This window comes from Rhinoraja longicauda, chromosome 18 (assembly GCF_053455715.1).
Source record: "Rhinoraja longicauda isolate Sanriku21f chromosome 18, sRhiLon1.1, whole genome shotgun sequence".
NCBI lineage: Eukaryota > Metazoa > Chordata > Chondrichthyes > Rajiformes > Arhynchobatidae > Rhinoraja > Rhinoraja longicauda.
In genome coordinates this window covers 41,576,226-41,598,132 of record NC_135970.1, presented here as the reverse complement: position 1 = coordinate 41,598,132, position 21,907 = coordinate 41,576,226, and the positions used below count along the sequence as shown (strand labels likewise).

Below are 21,907 nucleotides of genomic sequence, written 5' to 3'. Positions count from 1 at the left end.
TATTTGTTAAATACGTAAAAGGGGAATCAAATCCTGTTGACATAGGGTCATGAAGAGCATAATTGTATCAGCAGGCATTTTGTTATTGCCAGTGATATTTAAAAGATAATTTCTTCTGATATGATTAAGTATTAACCCTTGGAAGCAAGGAAGGAAAAGAATTGCAACCTTTGGAACAAGAATTGGCTCCATATTTTAGTTTGAATACATTTTTTTAAATGTTATTAATTTGAAGATCAAATTTATCGGTAAAACTTTTCCCCTTTAGAATGTTTGTGGTATCTCCTGAGTCCACTGTCACTGACTTTAGACCGATTGGTTAACCCTTACTGGATTCTGCAGTTATACTTCCCTCAAATGACAATCTACCTCTCTATCATTCCATCAGATATTATCTGGAGCAATTGATGTATGGTGAACTGAAGCAAAATGTAGTGAATTGAACGGACATAGATAGGAGAGGTGTTGAGGAATATGGGCTAAACAACAGGCAAAGGGGACTCGTAATCATGTATTGTCTTTCTGCTGACTGGATAGCACGCAACAATAGCTTTTCACTGTACCTCGGTACACGTGACAATAAACTAAACTGAGTTTAGATGGGGCACTTTGGTCAGCATGGACAAGTTTGGCCATCGGCCCATTTCCATGTTTATAACTCTATGATCCAACAAGCCAAAGATTCATCGCTGTTTATCACCTAACAAGTGAGTTTGTGAGCTTAGCTAACCCACCACACAGTCAGTGAGTTGAGGTAGTGTTTTGTGACATAGAAATATGGAAACAGAAAATAGGTACAGGAGGAGGCCATTCGGCCTATCGAGCCAACACCGCCATTTATTGTGATCATGACTGATCATCCACAATCAGTAACCTATGCCCAACCTCCCTAAATCCCTTGATTCCACTGGCCCCTAGAGTTCTATCTAACTCTCTTTTAAATTCATCCAGTGAATTGGCCTCCACTGGTTTCTGTGGCAGAGAATTCCACAAATTCACAACTCTCTGGGTGAAAAAGTTTCTTCTCACCTCAGTTTTAAATGGCCTCCTCTTTATTCTTAGACTGTGGCCCCTGGTTCTGGACTCCCCCAACATTGGGAACATTTTTCCTGCATCTAGCCTGTCCAGTCCTTTCATAATTTTATACGTCTCTATAAGATCCCCCCTCATCCTTCTAAACTCCAGTGAAATAGAAAATATAAGGGATAGGGTTCAATGGAGGAAAATAGTCTCAGCCTCTGAAGAATAGCCAAGGTTGAACAGAGTACCACATGGAACCGGGGCAATATTACTGTTCCCAAAATTGTTGAGATACTCGAAATAAATTTGCAGAGCTGAGCAGTTTCCTTAAGATCACTGATAAAAGCTATGGGGAGGAAGCTAAAGAATAATGTTTTTTTAGAAAGCCAGCAAAGACATAATGGTCTTGTCGTAAATCTATGATTCTATATCTCAGGAGTAATCTGAAAACATGAACTGAGCCATATTGCTTCTTACAAACATCAGAAGCTAATCAAAGATGAATTAATGATTTAATTGTAAATATCGATCCCAAGGTCAGAATAAACCATCAGTAAATGTCAAATTTATTTTCTTATTTTTAAAGTAACTTTTCATTTTGTGACAGAGGAAGGGGAAATCTGAAATGTGAAACACACACTCTTGATGCAAGATTTATGCACAATTAGTCAAGAATGACTAACTGCATTGTGGAATTGAGTCATTGACAATTCCAATGACTCAATTCCACAATGCAATTAAAAATCGACTTTCCCTTCCTCCTCTGCATCCAACATCTACCCCAATATTTTGCTCTGATTTCACAAGGCCCAAGCCCAATCTTTCAATCTCACAATGTTTTCTCTTCACCAATGCTTCAGACCCCGCAACTCTCTGATCTCCCCTAGTCTCCCAATGTCAAGGTCCTATAACCCTCCAATCTCTCAATATTCTCTTCCACTCCATTAGCTCAGATCCACAAATTCCCTGATGCTTCCAAATCCTTACAATCCCTTACAATCCATACAATTCTTCAAAGATAGTACAATTTAAATGAGAGTAGTGTGGTCACATCATCACATCAATGCAACCCAACCTCATATTATACTTTATGTAATCTGCCAAAAACTGTGATAAAGGTCCAATCGACATAGGTGTTAAGGTATCCTTACAATATCTTTAAACTACTAAAGAAGTGGGACCAAAAATGACCAGCCCAGAATAGCATTAGCAATCTCCTGATGAAAAGTGGCACAGAGGATCCAGTTAAAAAATGTATTCAGATGGCACTAAAGAACTTCCCTTGATAGTGGGGAATGAGCCACGCCCCTGTATACTTAGCCCCACCAGTCAATGCCCAAGAACTGCCAACATTGGGGAGGAGGCATTTGAATGACGTGAGGGTGTGTGACCAACAACATAATCTATAACCTGCCATGCTTTGTTCTGCATCTCCTCTTTTCCAGCTTCCCCAGAGTAGGGGAATCAACAACCGGATGACATAGGTTTAAGGTGAGGGGTGGGGGGGGAGATTTAATAGGAACCTGAGGAGTAACCTTTTCACACAAAGGGTGGTAGGTGCATGGAACGAGCTGCTGGAAGAAGTAGTTGAGGCAGGTATTATTGCAATGTTTCAGAAACATTTCGACAGGTACATGGATAGGTCAGATTTAGAGAGATAAGGGCAAATGCAGGCAGGTGGGACAAGTGTAGATGGGACATGTTGGCCGGTGCGGGCAAGTTGGGTCGAGGAGCATGTTTCCAAACTGTATGACTCTATGACTAAGGGTCTCGACCCAAAATGTTCTCCATGTTCTCCAGGGCGGCTGTCCCACTGAGTTACACCAGCACTTTGTGTCTCTTTGATCATAATCAAAACTTTGTTAGACTTAGTTTAACAACTGAATTTAAGTTGTACTCACCTTTAATTGAAGAAAGTAATGTTTATTTATCATGTCCACTTTTTCATGTGAGGGTTGATTGGTTTGTATCCAGTTATAATCTTCAGGGAACCCCGTGCACACTTCCCAAGCCTCCCACCTACAAAGTTAGTTGAGACCATCAACATTCTTACGAGTGTGTTCAATGAACAAATTTCCTTATTTAACCCAATATTTTAAGTTTGCTTTAAAAAAATAAGGATTTGTCATTTAACCTGAGGCTATATATTAAACACTTTAATACCATAACATTAAGCAGACACAGAAACATCCTCAGGTGCAGAGATGCATCAAATAGCACAAAAGGAAAAGCGACAATAAAATCTGTTTTAATAAAACTTCTACTGCCTCCATATTATATAGACCAAAATCGAAATACAAATCGTAAATGTGTGTTTCTTTGTTGTGGCCTAGCAGCCAGTGAAAACAATTTCCATGAAGGTTAAATTTCATGAAATTGAAAATGATAATAGCTGGGTAAAGACCTGCCTTGTCAGCTTGTTGGGATTTTGGATGGATTTATTTGCGTGGAGGTGATTTTCTTTATACTAAATTAAAAGAGCAATTGATCACGACTCAAAAAACAATTTTCAGTGAATGCCAACACGAGAGACCATAGATCTGTAATGTTGAGCAAAACACAAATTGTTGGCGGAACTCAGCGGGTCAGGTTAGCATCTGTGGAGGGAATGGACAGGCGATGTTCCAGGTTGGGGCCTTCTTCAGACTGCTGGGACCAGAGGAGGGAGAGCAAGCTGGAAAGAGAGGTGGGGGCGGCTGAGGTTCCTTTGAGGCTTATGGTGAACCATGTCTTTTCACCAAAGATACTAGAGGAGCAAGATGAACCACTCCATCAAAATCACCTACACTGTATGCAAAGGAGCGTAACGTCCGCCATTTTAGTAGGCAAAACCCGCCGTCTGTTATGCCTCTCATAGTGTGATCAGTGTTTTAGGGAAACAGTATGTGTGATGATACCATAAAAATGCAGAATATATCTCATCTATCAATTCACAGATTTTTGTTATTTTTCTTTTTAAATGTTTCTGCAAGTTTCTGCCTACTAAAATGGCGCCATGACATACTACGGTTTTTAGGGTCGAGTGGTTTATCTTGCTCTGTTCTATTATCTTTGCTTTTCACCATTGATCTCAAAACAAAGTCAATTAATACTTTATTATTCCTTTGCTCCTGGGTTATGACATTTCTGCAAAGTGCAGTGATAGTGTCGAGATATTTAGAATGGCGGTATAACAAAATAACATAAGTGATGTGTATTTTACCAATTAAATTATATCAGTTAAATTTTTTTTTTAAATGTTTTACGTCATTCACTAGAGCAGATTTTTACTGTTAAAAGGTCAGGCTAAGATATCACTATTTATTTAAAGCAGCATACTTTTCCAAACCAGTTAAGGGCCCATCATATTCCAAAGGAGTTTTGTAAACCATCTTCTGATCCTGGTCCATAAATCCTCGTACCCGGTCAAACATCACACAAAGAAAAGGTTTGCTGATGGTCCTGTAAAATATTTACTACAAATAGTTCTTTCTCTTACGGAGTAGAGTTACACAAGAATCAAGACAATCAACTCAGTCATTCACATGTGAATGCTTTCTATATAAAACGATTCAGCAGCATTATCTTTGAGAGTCATTAATTCCAATTATTTACATGTTTAAAGCAATCTATATAATTAAGGAATTCAAAAACAAAGAAAAATGAGAATTGGGGCAATAATTGAAATAATTACTATTAACATTTCCAGTGATATCTAGGTTTATAGGACCACAGGACTTTGCCCGAGGATTTTCTTTAGGATGCTGCCTGTCTTTTTTTTCCTTGAGTACTTTACACTCCTTTATATTATAATTGTATATTAATGCTTCATATAATGCATATGGCATGGTTAATTGGAATAAAAACATTGTTTGTCAAATTAATTTGGATTCCAGTTCAATTCCTCACAGGAAATGTACATAATGCACAAAAATAATCCTTACATAATGCTAACTTTTTTCACTCGCCAAAGTTCTGCTGCCTCCAAAAAAAAATGAGTCTGCAGTTGATTTTAGGATTTAATTAGCATCATGTAACCTAATTGATGTACAGTGGCATAGTGATTACGTTACTATATTAGAGACCTGAACCTATCCCAGCATCTGTAGAACTTGCATTCTATCAATTAAATAAATGTGGAAATACAAATCTTGATTCTGCAATGATGTCAATGAAATGAATAGATTTGTCTTTAAAATCCATCCCATTTATTAATTGCCATCTGGAAAGGAAATATGCCATCATTAGCTTGTCCCGGTCATAATTTCTCTATGTGCAAGGTCCAGCCTTGCCCTTTTTTACCAGTAGTTAATGAACAAAGTATGGACCAATCCTAATGATGAAGCTGTGACTAGAATCTACTAAAACTGTACATTGCCGTCCCACAATTTTTTCCTTATTTTCTTATTTTTGTTTAACCAAGTTCCTCTTGAAAATATCGCATTTGCAATATTTTTTGGTTCGTACTTGTTAAGCTACTGAGATTTAATTTGAGCTCTGGTCGTTATTGTGGAGAACGAATGTAACACATAGTACTACTTCTTGCCTCCTCGCAGTGCAGAAAGCACCCATGGAGACCGCAAGCCCCATCTATTTGTCATTCCATTTATTGTCACTGATGCATAATAGGTTGAGACATTATTGGGAGCAACACAAAAACAATGGGGACTATGTTGTCAGAGAGTTTGATAAAATTGACTTGATACTTTTCAATTACTGTCTGATTCGCCTTAAAAATGGACACACGACAAATGCCACGGGACAGGTCAAAGCAGTCCAAGATAACAACAGGATGATGGGCTGTGCCCCCTGTAGTGTTTCCATCTGCCATCATTAAAGTGACTATTCAAACATGAAAAATGTCCTCTCGCTGTGCTGTCGGGCTGCCACTATGGGAACTATGACAGTGCTCCATGGATAAACCTGGATAGAAAGAGATAGTAAGTTTCTCCAAAATGTGAATGCCGCAATCCCATGTAATAGCTGGCTTATTACTTCTTTGGAAGTTTGGTCAGCTCAGTGTGAGCTGCAGAAATAAATGCGCATTGCTTATTTTCTTACCTGTAGTCCTCGCCGTAAGATACCCAAACCTTCTGACCATTTTCAAGGGAGTGCGGATTTTTAATTTCTTGTCCATTTTCATCAAACAACCTGGTAGGACTAAGGTTGAGCCCTGAAGCATGGTGCCCTGGTGAGTACTGGAGCCTTTGGCGAATCATTTGAAGAAACTGAGGTGGGACCATAGAGGGGAAAAAAAGACTGATTTGAAAAATTGTTTGATTTCCTGTACAATGGTAATTCTAACACACATTAATTAAGTACAAAAGAACACATGGGGAGTGTGAAATGATTGAATTGTTTAGCTTGTTGTCAGAAACCAAAGAGAACACAGGAGTATTACCAGCAGGGGGTGCAACTGTATTACCACTGGCTTTGACCCCTGCTCTTCAGCTGCTTGCAATGTAATCGCTGGTTGCTTGCTCTTCTGTTGTTCCCTGAAGTCTGAGTTCATGTTGTTGACCCTATCCAGCACAGCTTATGTATTAGATTTCCCGCAAAACCAGCAGGCATCTGCATAATGATATTGAGAAACTGAAATTGCCGACTGCCCAAAGAACGGATGGACGATAATTAATTATCTGGGGGAGAAACCACCGTTGACACCCTAAGTTTGACTGCTGCCAGTAATTGGACAGTTCTTAAATGCACTCGACTCTACATGCATGTATGGAAATAGGGCTCCTGTACAGGTTCATTTAAAAATCTATTGCAATTTTTTTAATACAAAAGATCCAAAATGACCATAGTTCCCACCTTCTCTGGGGAGTTGGGCAAGGGGAAGAAAGCTCGGGATAAATTGGGTCAAAGCTGCAAAATTGCCCAATAATCAGAGGCTATTGTCAAATCAGCCTTAATGCCCAGCATCCAAAATAGTGAACATATTTGATTCAAGGGTAAGAAATGCCTGTCGTAAAATACAACTTCTGTAAGGACTCAAAATGGGTGGTGCATTCCATCTGACTTCACTGTCCAATGTTGATGTACACCAATTTTGTACTCATGCCAAATTTAACCAGAGGAGGAATTTCGTTAGTCAGAGGGCGGAGAAGCTGTGGAATTCATTGCCACGGACAGCTGTGGAGGCCAAGCCGATGGATATTTTTAAAGCAGAGATTGACAGATTCTTGATTAGTACGGGTGTCAGGGGTTATGGTGAGAAGGCAGGATTGAGAGGGAAAGATAGATCAGCCATGATTGAATGGTGGAGTAGATTTGATGGGCTGAATGGCCATATTCTGCTCCAAGAACTTATGAACCAAACTCGCCATAATACCAGTCAAGATGGTGAGTGGAGAGATTTCCATTTCCTTTTTTTGCTGATATTAAGAAAAAAAAACATACTGTAATTGATCTATTCTAGGCAGTTTTTCAGCAAATTTTAACGTGGTGTAAAAGTTATGGAGCAACATTTTTGAAAAGCAGGTCAGTTATTCGGTGTATTATAATGGTGATGACACAAACTGTCCGAGGAAGGAACAAAGCAGAACAACTTCCAAAAGAAAATTTGCACATATCAGCAACTACATAACGCGAAGCAACATCCAAAAGTCTTTTCTTCACATTAAAATATTCATACATAGTAGATTTAAGAAGCAATTGGTTGCTTCTTGGTTCCATGAAAGGTAACTAAATAATCCAGGTCTTAAAATTGCTTTTCCATTTACTCATTGTTTAACTTTAAGTGGCAGCTATATATATCATAATAGGACCAACAATAATTGAACACGCTGGAATTATTTATAAAGAGAGTATTTCTGGTTGATGTCACAGAATAGTAACTTAAATGTGATGACATTATGAGAGCAGATAGGGTGTGTTTCCTGTTAGCATACGAGCCCCTGGCCAGTGTAAACCCCTGGAACTTCTGTTGAATATTGTGAGGCAAACAAACTAGTTGTGGACAACATCTAGTATATGTGCCAAAAGATCCTTTGTTAAGACCATAGGCAATAGACAATAGGTGCAGGAGTAGGCCATTCGGCCCTTCGAGCCAGCACCACCATTGGATGTGATCATGGCTGATCATTCTCAATCAGTACCCCGTTCCTGCCTTCTCCCCATACCCCCTGACTCCGCTATCCTTAAGAGCTCTATCTAGCTCTCTCTTGAGAGAGCTAGATAGAGCGAGTTTACAGTAGCTCCTCTTGTGGGAAATCCAAAGTGGAACACATTGCCTTCAATGGAGAGTAAAGTTGTGCCATATGTAAACATTGTTCAATTACCATCGATTTCCTGAATTATGAGCTAGGTTAAAAACCGTGCTCTTGGCTTTGTCTGATTTTGTTTCACCAACATCATTATCATTATTGCAACATCTTTTTTAGAAGAAGAAACCTTACCTTATCCATCATAAATTTGTCATTGCCAGTTTCTTTTTCAATGGTCTTCATGTTCAAATACATGACGATCTCTCCTGTGTCCAGACCATTTCGATACACCTAATAAACAAGTCAAACAACAGAGATTATTAATTGCAACTGTGTTAATGGACTATTTCAGAGTGATGTTTTGTGGAATGCTTTTTTTACAGTGAATGGTAGGCCTCTGGGTAGTGTTGTAGAGCAGAGGGATCTCGGAGTGCAGGTGCGTGGTTCCTTGAAGGTCGAGTCGCCGGTAGATAAGGTGGTCAAAAAGGCTTTTGGCACATTGGCCTTCATCAGTCAGAGTATAGAGTATAGAAGTTGGGAGGTCATGTTGCAGTTGTATAAGATGTTGGTGAGAGCGCATTTAGAATATTGTGTTCAGTTCTTGGTACCATGTCATAGGAAAGATATTGTCAAGCTTGAAAGGGTTCAGAGAGGATTTACGAGGATGTTGCCAGGACCAGAGGGTGTGAGCTATAGGGAGAGGTTGAGTAGGCTGGTCTCTATTCCTTGGAGCGCAGGAGGGTAAGGAGTGATCTTGTAGAGGTGTACAAAATCCTGAGAGGAATAGATCGGGTAGATGCACAGAGTCTCTTGCCCAGAGTAGGGGAATCGAGGACCAGAGGACATAGGTTCAAGGTGAAGGGGAAAAGATTTAATAGAAATCTGAGGGGTAACTTTTTCACACAAAGGGTCGTGGATGTAAGGAACAAGCTGCCAGATGAGGTAGTTGAGGCTAGGACTATCCCAACATTTAAGAAACAGTTAGACAGGTACATGGATAGCACAGGTTTAGAAGGATATGGACCAAGCGCAGGCAGGTGGGACTAGTGTAGCTGGGACATGTTGGCCGGTGTGGGCAAGTTGGGCCAAAGGGCCTTTTTCCACATTGTATCACTCTATGACTCTATTATGATGCCCCATTTGAAATTAAATGATTTACTTCTCGCTAACATGATAAAATTCAGTTAAGGGACATGTTTTATACCCGTAGCCTTCATGCCAAAGTGTAATAGAGCCAAAGAGCTGCCTTCTGAAAAAAATCTTTGCTTTAATAGGGAAAAACAGCAGTCAAATTATTCTTAGCAAGCTCCTAGAAACATCAATGAGATATCTGCAGATAATCTATTTTTAGAGATGTTGGTTGAAGATTGAACTTTGAGAGCGGAGACAAGGTCTCATTTTAACACCCAACATTTAAGAATAAATCTTTATAAAATATAGAACTGACCGGTAATGCATCATGGAAGTAGGTAACTCATTAGCTTGGTGGTCTCTGCTCTTTATCAGTAAATATTCAATGAATGAGCAATACTTTTATTAGTTGAGGACATCGAGGCAATCGGGTGGATGAGTAGACCAGGTCCAGGTCCATTTCCAGGTTTACTGAAAAAATGGACATAGATCCATTTGGCGGGATGGCGGGACTGTTGTATGTTGAAAGACTGGAGCGACTAGGCTTGTATACACTGGAATTTAGAAGGATGCGAGGGGATCTTATTGAAACATATAAGATTATTAAGGGGTTGGACACCTTAGAGGCAGGAAACATGTTCCCAATGTTGGGGGAGTCCAGAACCAGGGGCCACAGTTTATGAATAAGGGGTAGGCCATTTAGAACGGAGATGAGAAAAAACTTTTTCAGTCAGAGAGTTGTAAATCTGTGGAATTCTCTGCCTCAGAAGGCAGTGGAGGCGAATTCTGCAAGTGCTTTCAAGAGAGAGCTAGATAGAGCTCTTAAGGATAGCGGAGTCAGTGGGTATGGGGAGAAGGCAGGAACGGGGTACTGATAGTGAATGATCAGCCATGATCACATTGAATGGTGGTGCTGGCTCGATTGGCCTACTCCTGCACCTATTGTCTATTGTCTATTGCTGTAAAAATAGATTCAGTACTGGTGGGTACAAGTTTATTGCTGTTAATGGGATATAATACCCGAGAGCATCAGTGTAGAAAAGTGGGAAAGAGTGCCAAAGATACATTGAATAAATCAGCATGGGGGCAGTGAGTAAATTGGTGAGGAGGCAGAAAGTGTAGCAGTCAAGGAGAAATGAGAAGATACAAGGAACTGCAGACGCTGGAGTCTTGCGTAAGACCCAAAGTGCTGGAATAACTCAACAAGTCAGGCAGCATCTGTGAAAGAAATAGATAAACGACGTTCTGGGTCAGGACCCTTCTTCAAAGAAATGAGAAGGCAACAAAGTAGGAACGAGCAGGCAGCACAGCAGCAGTGAATGGAGCAACATGGAGGTAATAAAAAAGCAAAGCCAAAACTGTCTTGAGTTTGATTTAAATTATCAGTATCGACCTATGTGTGATTAAAATAAACCAAATTGTGAGTGTAACATTTGGAAGTGATTTGGATTGTAAATCTTGCCTTCTCTCCACAGAATAATTGTGCACAACTGATGTACATGTACCCGTGCAGGTGTCTGTGGAATAATGCCTCAGAGAATGCTGAAGTATCTTCTTACTGCATTGAAATGCCTTCCTATATTGAAGAGACATATGTGCAATGGGGCTTGAACCCATGACCTAGAGACAAGCACTACCAACTAGGGAACGCTGCTGCTTGTAGATAGATAGATGAATTACTTTATGCAGCTCAGTGATTATTTAGACTCAGGACTCAATGGACAATCGGTTAATAACTCATTAACCTATGTTAAATCAGCTATAACTCAGTTAACTAACAAAGACACTAGTAATGATAGGGTTCAACAGTAACTGAATTGCAAGTATGGCAGCATCAGAAATAGAAAAATAATGCAGAAAGTCATGGATTCCCAGGAATAGAGTACAATTAATATTCAATTGCGCTCAAACATTGAAAAAGGAATACATTGTCATGGTTGCAATGCAATAAGGGTTACTATAGGAAAATTAGTCTTTTCAAGCACTGCACTGGTTTTCTGTCCTGAAGGCCTTATTTCATACCCAGCCTCAGTGAATAATTACACTGGCAGGCGAAAACTGCCCATTCAAGCCAAGAGATGATACTAAGTGCTGGAGTAACTCAGCTGGTCAGACAGCATCCTTGTAGAAAAAGGATGAGTGATGTTTCGGGTCAGAGTCCTTCTTCCGACCCAAAACATCACCCATCCTTTTTTTCTCCAGAGATGCTGCCTGACCCGCTGAGTTACTCCAGCACTCTGTGTTTAGCTTTGGTATAAACCAGCATTTGCAGTTCCTTCCTACACAAGAGAGTTTGTACTGCAGACCATTCATGCACCCAAAGTCTAAATCAGTGGGAGGCAGTCTCCAGAATCATTGACAATTCACAACAGTAATTCAAGATAATGTACCACACCTTGCTTGTACATATGACAATAAACTATTTAATTTGAACCTTGCTGTGTTCTAAAATATTTCCTGTATTTGCATACATGATATCACACCAATTATCAATCTTTTTAAACCATTTAAAAAGCTAATAGATATTTGCAGATACAATGAGTGAATTTATAAACATGAATCCGCAGCAGTGGCAGTGATAGAGATAAACACATGAATGAGACTTCAAACAATTGCAGAGATAGATGCACTGACATAAGTTAAAAGTTTAACTTCAACGTTCCAAAGAAAACAATCCCCATCTATCCAACGTCTCCATAAAGCTATCCTCTAACCCAGTAAGCATCCTGGTAAATTGCTTCAGCAATCACTCCAAAGTCTCCACATCCTTCCTTTAATGGGGCGATCAGAACTGTATGTAATACTTCAAATGCCGAACCAAAGTCTAATAAAGCTGCATCATGACTTCGTTGCTCTTTATACTCATTGCTCCACCATGATCGCCACAGACATTATGTTGTCATGTTCAGCACAGGCATTGTGGGCCGAAGGGCCCGTTCTTATATGTGTACTTTTCTATGTGTAGGAAGGAACTGCAGATGCTGGATTAAACCGATGATAGACACAAAAAGCTGGAGTAACTCAGCGGGACGGGCAGCATCTCTGGAGAGAAGGAATGGGTGACGTTTCAGGTCAAAGAAGGTTCTCGACCTGAAACGTCACCTATTCCTTTTCTCCAGAGATGTCTGACCCACTGAGTTACTCCAGCTTTTTATGTTTATCTTCTGTACTTTTCTATGTTCTATGAAACTGAAACTTTCTGATTATATATATGTATAAATAAAACAAGATAAATGGTACTCACTTTTATCTGCAGACCCTTTGAGAGAGTCCTGTTTGTTGGAAGCTTTTTAATGTGCTGGGTCACAAAGCCACTGCAATGTCCCTTTTCAGCTTGTAATTGTGAGCTGAGTTTGCTGAGCTGAGCATTGTACTTCTTGATAGTGGCTCGCAGTTCATCAATCAAGTTGTCCAGCTAAAGGGGTTAAAAATGTAAGATGCATTCACAAAGGGGTAATTATTGAAGTCACATCTAGTGCACTATTTAGATGCTATTTTGTTGAGAAAGTTTTAAACAACTTGAACCTGACACAATCCTTTGACACTTTCACACCTTCCAAAGTTCGCATGAGCTCCAGGGAATAACATATACTTCAGATTCAGTCTGAAGAAGCGTTCTGACCCGAACCATCACCTATCTTTGTTCTCCAGAGATGCTGCCTGCTAAATTACTCCAGCATTTTGCACCCTTTTTTGCATTATATGGCTGTTTCCCTTAGGTAGACTCCTTTTGACTCCATCTCTCATTAATTTGTGATATATCAGTCGCACAAATATTCTATGTATTCATATTTTAATGTCTGCTACATTCAATATGAGCGATCCAAATTGATTTCATTAAATCATAAATGAAAAAGAGATAATTAAATATATATATATATATTTAATTATCTTTTTCATTATATATATATATATATATATAGTATAAGAAAATAACTGCAGATGCTGGTACAAATCGAAGGTATTTATTCACAAAATGCTGGAGTAACTCAGCGGGTCAGGCAGCATCTCAGGAGAGAAGGAATGGGTGACGTTTCGGGTCGAGATCCTTCTTCAGATTGTAATATATATTTTTTTTATGTATTTATTTTCCAGGTTGACCATACAGTTGTGAAAGTTAAATAGTGCGAAATCATTGTATCAAAAATAAAACAATATAATCACACATGATATTTTCTGACCGAAAAAAAAGGGGTGGGCAGAAGCCAATGCTTATTGTGCCTCCCCATAATACCTAACAAAATATTATTTTAAAAACAACATCATAAGTCAGAACATGATTTACACAACATCACAACATCATCATATTTTGCTGTTTGGAATTATTTACAAAATGTAATTTCAGAACGGTCTTTGATGCTCATGTTGCAGAGTTAAACATTTGAGTCTTGAAGTGACTTTTTATTCCATAAAATGTAATGAGTTAATTTGTATTTTGCAGTTGTACATTTAGAGATATTAACACAATTGGTGTCATATCATCCATTCATTCTGTAGTTGTCATTAGATTGTTAAAAAATAAGCATTTTGGATAAACGTCAAGATCATTGCGACCATTTTCACAAAGATAACGACAGACTTGTGCATCCTTGGCCTTCTACTAGTGACTTCCGGGAAGAAAATATATTTCAAGAATTTGGAAAATGGATGCAGGGGTAGGGCATTTGATACAATCATGGGGATTTACTTTTCAATGACCTGTTCACTACTGCTAAATTTGGCATTCTCAAGGACCACTCAATTCCAGGGGCTCACGTTGTCGACCGCCCCGTGGTGAGCCCTGTCAACTGACCTCAGTCAGGCGAACGACAACAAACAGAGACAGCAGAAGCAGAAGCAGCTTCATAACCTCTGCTGCCTCAAACGCAAGAAGACTCAATTCCAGAACTCATTGCAAACATGATCCAAACACAGACCAAAGAAATTAGTTCCAAGAGTGCGTGGAGAATGATTGCCCTTGACAGCACGGCAAGATCGCCCGGCATGGGGGGGTTGAGAACCTTCCCCGATGTAGGAGCTTGATCGCCCCGACTTGGGAGGCCTGGCGCTGGTTACTGGAGTCAAGATCGTCTCGTCAACGGAAGGTGAGAGGTCTCCGACCGCTGGAGGACAAAGAAGGGAGAGATTGAGCTTTTTCTTTCGCCTTCCATCACAGTGAGGAATGTGGAGGATTCCTCACTGTGATGGAATGATTCCTCACTGTGGTGGATGTTCATGTTAAAATGTATTTTGTGCGTCCTGTTGCTTTTTATTGTTATGACTGTATGGCAAATGAAGTTTGCCTGTATGTTATTGTTATGACTGTATGGCATGTTGCAAAACATGCTTGGCTAATAAAGTATTATTGTGAATGTGATCCTGGTGAAACTAAAGTCAATCGGCATCACCACTCCAATGGTTCGGATTGCATCTTAAACAAGAAATGAAGGTTGTGGTTGTTGGAAGTTGAACATCCCTGCGGGAGTTTGTCAGGACAGTGTCACAAGATGATTCATCTATTTCATTAATGACCTTCCTTCCATTTTAAAGATGAAAGAGGAGATGTTTGATTTATTTCACAAAATGCTGGAGTAACTCAGCAGGTCAGGCAGCATCTCAGGAGAGAGGGAATGGGTGACGTCTCGGATCGAGACGCTTCTTCAGATGTTCAGTGATGATTGTACAATTTTCATTTCCATTCCCAAATGAAGCTGTGCACGCCTGCATGTAATTTTTAGACATCAGATAATAGATGGCAAGTAACAATCAAATAAGAGAAGTGCCAGGCAATGATATTCTCCACAAAAGGACATAAAATACTGGAGCAACTCAACAGGTCAGCCAGCATCTCTGGAGAACCTGGATAGGTGACATTTCAGTCACCTTAACCGTAATTATAATAAGTTCTCCGCCATTAACATAATTGATGTCCCCACTGAGCAGAAATTTAAATGGGCCACATAAATCTCTGGCACTAAGAGCCAGTCAGGCTGAATATCTTGCAGTGAAACTTCACTTCCGGATATCCCGAAGCCTTTCACCATCTACGTGTCATAAGTGTGGAGTGACGTCAAGATTTGTCTAACAAGTCTTCAGGACATTCAGAACACCGAGGTCAGCTTGATCAACGCCATAGTCATCACTCTAAACATATATTTCTTAATGCAATTATATGCCGAAAACTTTGTGATCACACAGGCAACACTCTACACAAGTGATCTTTAGCCATTGTCGCTGATAAAATCAGGATTTGAATTTCTATGCCGTCATTTTGTATATGACCTGGCTAAAAATCAAAGAATGTGAAACATTCTTCCTCTTCACCACAGAGTCTTGGAATCATATAACACGGAAACAAGCCCTTCAGCCCAACTCATCCATGCCGACCAGAATGCCCAGCTACATCAGTGTCCGCAGTTGATCCATATCCCTCTAATCTTTTCCAACCCATGCACCTGTCAAAATATTTTTCAAATGTTTTTATCGTGCCTGCCACAACCACTCCCTCTGGCAGCTCATTCCATATTCTCACTCACCCTCTGTGTGGAAAAGGTTGTCTCTCCGGTTCCTATTAAATCGTTCCCCTCTCACCTTAAACCTATGCCCTCTAGTTTGTGATCCCATTACCCCAGAAAAAAAAACTGTGCATTCACCCTATCTATGCCCCTCGTGACCTTAAACACCTCTGTAAGATCACTCCTCAGTCTCTTACATTCCAAGGACCAAAGTCCCAGCCTTCCCAACTCTCCCTGTTACTTGTATAGGAAAAAAACTGTAGATGCTGGTTTAAATCGAAGGTCAACACAAAATGCTGGAGTAACTCAGCGGGTCAGGCAACATCTCTAGAGGGAAGAAATGAGACCTGAAACGTCACCCATTCCTTCTCTCTAGAGATGCTGCCTGACCCGCTGAGTTACTCCAGCACTTTGTGTCTATCTCCCTGTAACTTGGTCCGTCAAGTCCTGGTACCATAGTTTCAAGTAATTATTGTATGAGTTCCGATCTTAAGTTTGAAACTTCACAAGATTTTGCTTGGCCCAGGCTCACTCACCCAAGTACTCATATCACTCCCAGTGTCCCTACATCCCTGTGAACAAGTATTCACAACTTCCCTTACCTGTGACCTCCTATCGTTGACATCAAATTCTGTCACCCTCCTGACAGCCAGGGGGCTTCGTACGAGAATTGTGGCATTTACCCAGGTGCTGAATGTCCCTCATATTCGTGGATTGACCAACCATCTGGGCTTCCCTTACCCACTCTGCTCCCTGCACCTATATAACTGGGGTTTCAACCATTCTGGGTGTGTGTCCCACCATTCATGTGTTTGGTGGGCAGCTCAAGCCTCTAAAAATCAATTCTGTCGCCATCGTTTTCAAGCACGATGTTCTTGGTTCAAATCCAGCTCGTGCAAGCTGCAAATGTCCAGAGAGCTTGGAGACATTGAATCCAGTTCCTTGTGGGCCTGACCCTACAACCACCATCCTTTTATTTACACTAATCTTAATTAGGAATGCTCAGTATGGAAAATGAAGTGAAAAAAAATCATCACATCTGTACTCTTGGGCGTACCGATCTAGCATTGGGTCTAGGGTTCCATATTAGCCAGGACATCCCGTATTTTGAGCTAAGTTGGCTTGCCCCATACGGGACCGCTCTTGCCCTGTATTAGGCCCGGGGGCGCTGTAGGCCCGGATGCTGTAGGAAAAAAACTGCAGATGCTGGTTAAAATCTGTGCCTACCTGTGCCGGACGATGTACGTCCGAACGGTGTAGGCCCGGAGGCCCGGGCACCGCCTATCGCAGGTTGCTTAGCAACCCGCCTCCTGGCCCGGGCGGCCGCTATTGGTGGGGCGGGAGGACGTGGCTGCTGGCAGGGTGAGGTCACGTGGGGTGCGGGGCGGTAACATCACCTTGTCCCATATTTGGGAGTGCCATAGTTGGCACCCCTAGTTGGGTCTGAAGCATTTTGTTGGGAGTTTTGCTTTGTTCCAGGATGTTCAGTATGTGATCTAAGAAGTATCTATAATACATTTGGATGGGTGCATGGACAGGAAAGGTTTAGGGGGATATGGACCAAATGCAGGCAGGTAGGACTAACATAAATGGGGCATCTTGGCCTGCATGGACATTGGGCTGAGGGCATGGTTCCTATTAGTATGTCTCTGTAATTCTAATGCGTGGTTGAAATCAGATGAGTTCTATTCACAGCACTTGTACTTTGTATCATGCATCATCAGTCACAGCACTAGCACTTAAATTGCTGTGTTTAAGATTGTCAGTTCATTAAAAAAAGTCATAATACCTTGACAATGCATCTTTTAAAAAATGGATCATTTTACGAAATACGATTATAGCCTCAGAACTCAGAAAGTAAACTAAATATTTCATTGCATGATGTCACTCTATTTTTCTCTGTTTACAAAATATTTAAAACATATTTAAATGAACATATTGTAACTCTTATAAGTGGAATAATTGATGATGCATATGAATTTTAAACAGAATTTTAGATTGTTAATTTTGTGTTTAAAATATTAATCGTGTGATAGTTTTCCAATTTTTATTGCAGGCATAACATAACATGTTCAGTTTATCAAAAAGATATGCAAGTGCACTACCTACAAAGACATTTAATAATTCAGAAGATCACCTTTTAGATTAATTTTTAAAAAACAAGTTTTCAATGCTGTTTGTCTCTCCTTGAGGTAAAAGGTCATCACAAGCAAAACAATGTAAATCCCATCACTTGAACCTCCACAAGCTATTAAGTTTAGGTTTAAGTTTATGTTTATTATTGACGTACCCCCATCTGGACTCGCACCTATTTCTCCCCCCCCCCCCTCCATTATATTCCATTCTCCGGCTTCACAGCTCACAACTTTTCAATCCTTACCTTTTCATCTCTGGCTTTTGTCCAACCATCAGCCTATCAAAAAATCTCCCTCACTAGTATCCACCTATCACTTGCAAGGCTTTGTCCTGCCCAAGCTCTCTACCGGCTTTCTGCACACCCCACCCCCCCCCCCCCCCCCACCCCCCCCCCCAGCACAATCAGTCTGAGGAAGGGTTGCAACTCAAGACATCATGCATCCATGTTCTCCAGAGATGCTGCCTGAAATGCTGTTACTCTAGCACTTTGTGTCTTTCTTGGTAAACCAGTATCTGTAGTCATTGCTTCTAGATAGACCAAAGGGTTAGATACAGGGTGCAGGATGTAGCTCTGTCCAATGTCCACAATGGAGTGGAGGTGAATCTGACAGTACCCTAGATTATGAAAGAACAGTTCACAAGCCTGATAACCTTTATTACCTGTTTAATACAAGACCAAAATTCTGTTGAATATTTCTAAAAACCCTTAAATCGAAGCCCAGGAGGTAAATTGCTGTGTTTGTTTGGTTATCTTTGTTTTAATTTACTTATATAATTGAATAATTAAACTAAATTGCAAAGACATGAAGTGCTCAGCCCTTAATGTTACAGTGTGATATCAGTGCAAAAGCCCAGAATGTCTGGAAGTGCCCTACATTCATTAAATGGTCTAACAAGTCTGCTAAGTTAGTTTTGAGCAGAATTTCAGATCCACGCATTAAGTATTTACATCTATTGTTTCACAGACAGCGTTTTATATTTCTCATGGTTGTGCCATATACTATTCAGAATTAATCCCCAATAACAGAAAAATGCTCGTTACTTGCTCAATCCTTTCTCGTGTTTCGTTTTATAACATTTAAACGTGTTACTGTTCAAACCTCACATACTCTTTTTAAGAAGCCCTTGAATATCATTTTGACAAACTGTAAGATTCCAAATTATTTCATTCTGGGTTGCTGAGATGCTTGCAAGTAAAACCAAAAACAATATAAAACACAAACAAATTAGATTTGTTTTAAAGGAAAAATAATAGTTCCTGTACTCCAATTTTATAAATATGTGATCATGTAAATTATGAAATATTCAATTAATTATTGATGCAATTGACTTAATGTTGCACCTGGTTATTGTTTTTGTGTGAGATTGTATTACTTCCTCCCTGGTAAACTCCAGCTATTAGCTCAGCTGAATGGCGATAAACTACAATATCAAGAATTCTCTTTCTGACTGAATCTTCCCCACCCCCACCAGCCTCCACAAACTTAAAGCTATCTGAATAGAGTTAAAGACAAAACTTGGCCTTTCATGACCCCACAAAACTAGCTCTGTTCATATTTCAATTTGTTTGTGTGCAAAGGCAGCCAGCCACATGAAAAGCTCAGCTCACACCCAGCCACCTCCCCCCAACTCTCTTGCAAATAACCTCGAGTTAACCACAAGCCCAGCTCCATGTTCTTCTGGGTTTCATGTGCCATACAATTTCTTCAGAATTAGGAAAGATGCACTACAAAAATCAGATTCTCCTTTGTGTGACAAAGCTACATCTTTTTCCAGATGTTTCCTTCTTTGCCCCTTCCCCACTCGATGACTTTCTACTTTGTTTAATAGAAGAGCAATAAAACAAAGTTCTCACATTTTCACTTATTTTATACAGTTCTCCTGTAGTCATAGAGAGGAGGCTTTTGTGTGTGACCTTTCCTGTGCATCCATTCAAGGCATGATATACCTAAAAAGAAAAGAATATGTTAACATTTTATATTTAGCTATTTCCTGAAAATTAGATACATTCTCTTTATCATATTTGTTTTAGTTACCCCTAGTAAGTTTACTTATGTTGTCACACTAAATAAATTCTGGTGATAGCCCTTGAAAAATTCAGAAATAATTTATCTTTTTTCTATAAATTTGCCACTGTGGCAATTATCTTCAAATACAAAATGATTAGTGCACAGGTGATTTTCTTTGATTATTTCTACAGTCTGTTCCCAAGGATTCGGTCATGATGAGCATGCTACTATTTTTAACCTTTAAAACCCATGATAATAAAATGACTTTTAAATTCCCGATAATGTATAAACATTGAAATAAATCGCAAAATAAATATTTGCACAATGTTTGCATGATTACAAAGTTCAACATTTAATTGAGCATGGACTGAAGAATGGAGAGTAATTGAAATCATAAAGCAAACAAAATCTAAAAAGCTCCTAAAATGCTATTCTATTTCCTTCATTATGAGATCTACATTAAAAAGTAAATTCTTTATACAACAGGTTTCCGCTCTAAAAATTTCCTTCCTCTAAGGTGAATTTTATTTGCTATATACAGATCCATATGGCTGCAAGGACTAGCCAGAGCCATTCTTATTTATTTAGAAACCAAACAGTTTTTATGCTACATCAAACCATAATAGTATTTTGTGTTCAATGGATGATGCTCTGATACGGTTTATGTTGCTGGGACTCACTCATCGGTGTGAGCATGAAATTCAATGGATTTGCCTCGTGATACACAATTTGGCAAAGGAATTCATTTTCTTTCGGTTAGGTAATATGAATGTAATTGTTTGAAAAAGAACTTCATATCATGTATACATTTACATTAACAGCCACAATCGAATGAAAGACTGATTATGCTAGCATTCATATCTACCCACATGAAACTCCAATGCCCTCTTGCCATACAAAAGGCTGGGACAAATTACTTATTTATATATACAGAACACAGTCATAATGGCCAGCTGCAGGTATCTTTGGAAAGTGCATTTTAATAAGCTTCTATTCACTGTGTACAAATGGGGAAGAAACAGTTTACACTCTTGAGTTAAACGCATAGGGCTTCCCATTCTACCGGCGAAATCAATCATTTGTCCAGACTGTGGGAGTCAGATTTAGTTAGTGAAAAGAGACCCATATATAAACAAGTCAATAACTCAATGTGTGCTATTGTTTGTCTGAAGCAGTGTGCTTACAAAAAGCTGCCCCACTCCTCTTAGAATGAGTGTCACTATATTCAGGCAGTGGGAGAGGACCTTTTGTTTCTATCGGGTACTGGCTGGAGTTTATGTATGGGAAAGAGAAACGACCGATTAGAGTTTCCCCCACCCCAAAAAAACCCTTGCCACCATCATACACAGTGCTCAACCATTTTTTGTTATTTACACAGAAGATATTCTGTTGAAATGTGAGCCAGTGACTTTAGGTGTGCCTTTACAACTACTTACCGCTAACACTACGTTCCCTTCCTCAGGCTGAAATCTACACTTCATCATCAAAATAACCAGATATGCTTATAATAGCAAGCGATTCACTTAAAAGAAATATACATCATGCTCATGTAATAAAATGCTTTATTGAAATACTGTATAAACAGCATTAATGACCCAAACCTTGGAGTGTGATATCAACAATAACAGAGCCTAATGGAGAAGTTTGACAGTTCACTTTCAATAGTTGCTGGCCGAATCGATTACCGTTCAGTGTAAATGCACAATGTCTGATGGGCTGTTGGAAAGTTTCAAATATAAAGTGTATGTCCCACTGGAGCAACAAGGCAGAATCATCTTTTACGCTCTTGCTTATGACTTTCAGCAATGCTAATCATAGGGCCACTGCTCATCTATTTACAGACTGGAGAGTAATTCTGGCACGCTACTGAGAGAACATTAATAACAAAATGATCTATGCTGAAGTAGAGGCTTTTAAAGTTAAATGTTTC

General features: G+C 39.7%; 1 protein-coding gene across 1 annotated transcript in view; it reads right to left on the bottom strand.

Moving 5' to 3' along the window:
* LOC144602149 (doublecortin domain-containing protein 1-like) overlaps positions 1–21,907 on the bottom strand; it is a 309,816-nt gene that overhangs the window by 177,828 nt on the left and 110,081 nt on the right. The window contains exons 9-14 of the mRNA XM_078414883.1: positions 19,824–19,916; positions 12,583–12,753; positions 8,400–8,498; positions 6,061–6,227; positions 4,339–4,461; positions 2,922–3,039 (exon numbers count right to left, since the gene is read on the bottom strand). Of these exons, the coding sequence (XP_078271009.1) occupies positions 2,922–3,039; positions 4,339–4,461; positions 6,061–6,227; positions 8,400–8,498; positions 12,583–12,753; positions 19,824–19,916 (771 nt within the window). The remainder of the gene's footprint in view (positions 1–2,921; positions 3,040–4,338; positions 4,462–6,060; positions 6,228–8,399; positions 8,499–12,582; positions 12,754–19,823; positions 19,917–21,907) is intronic.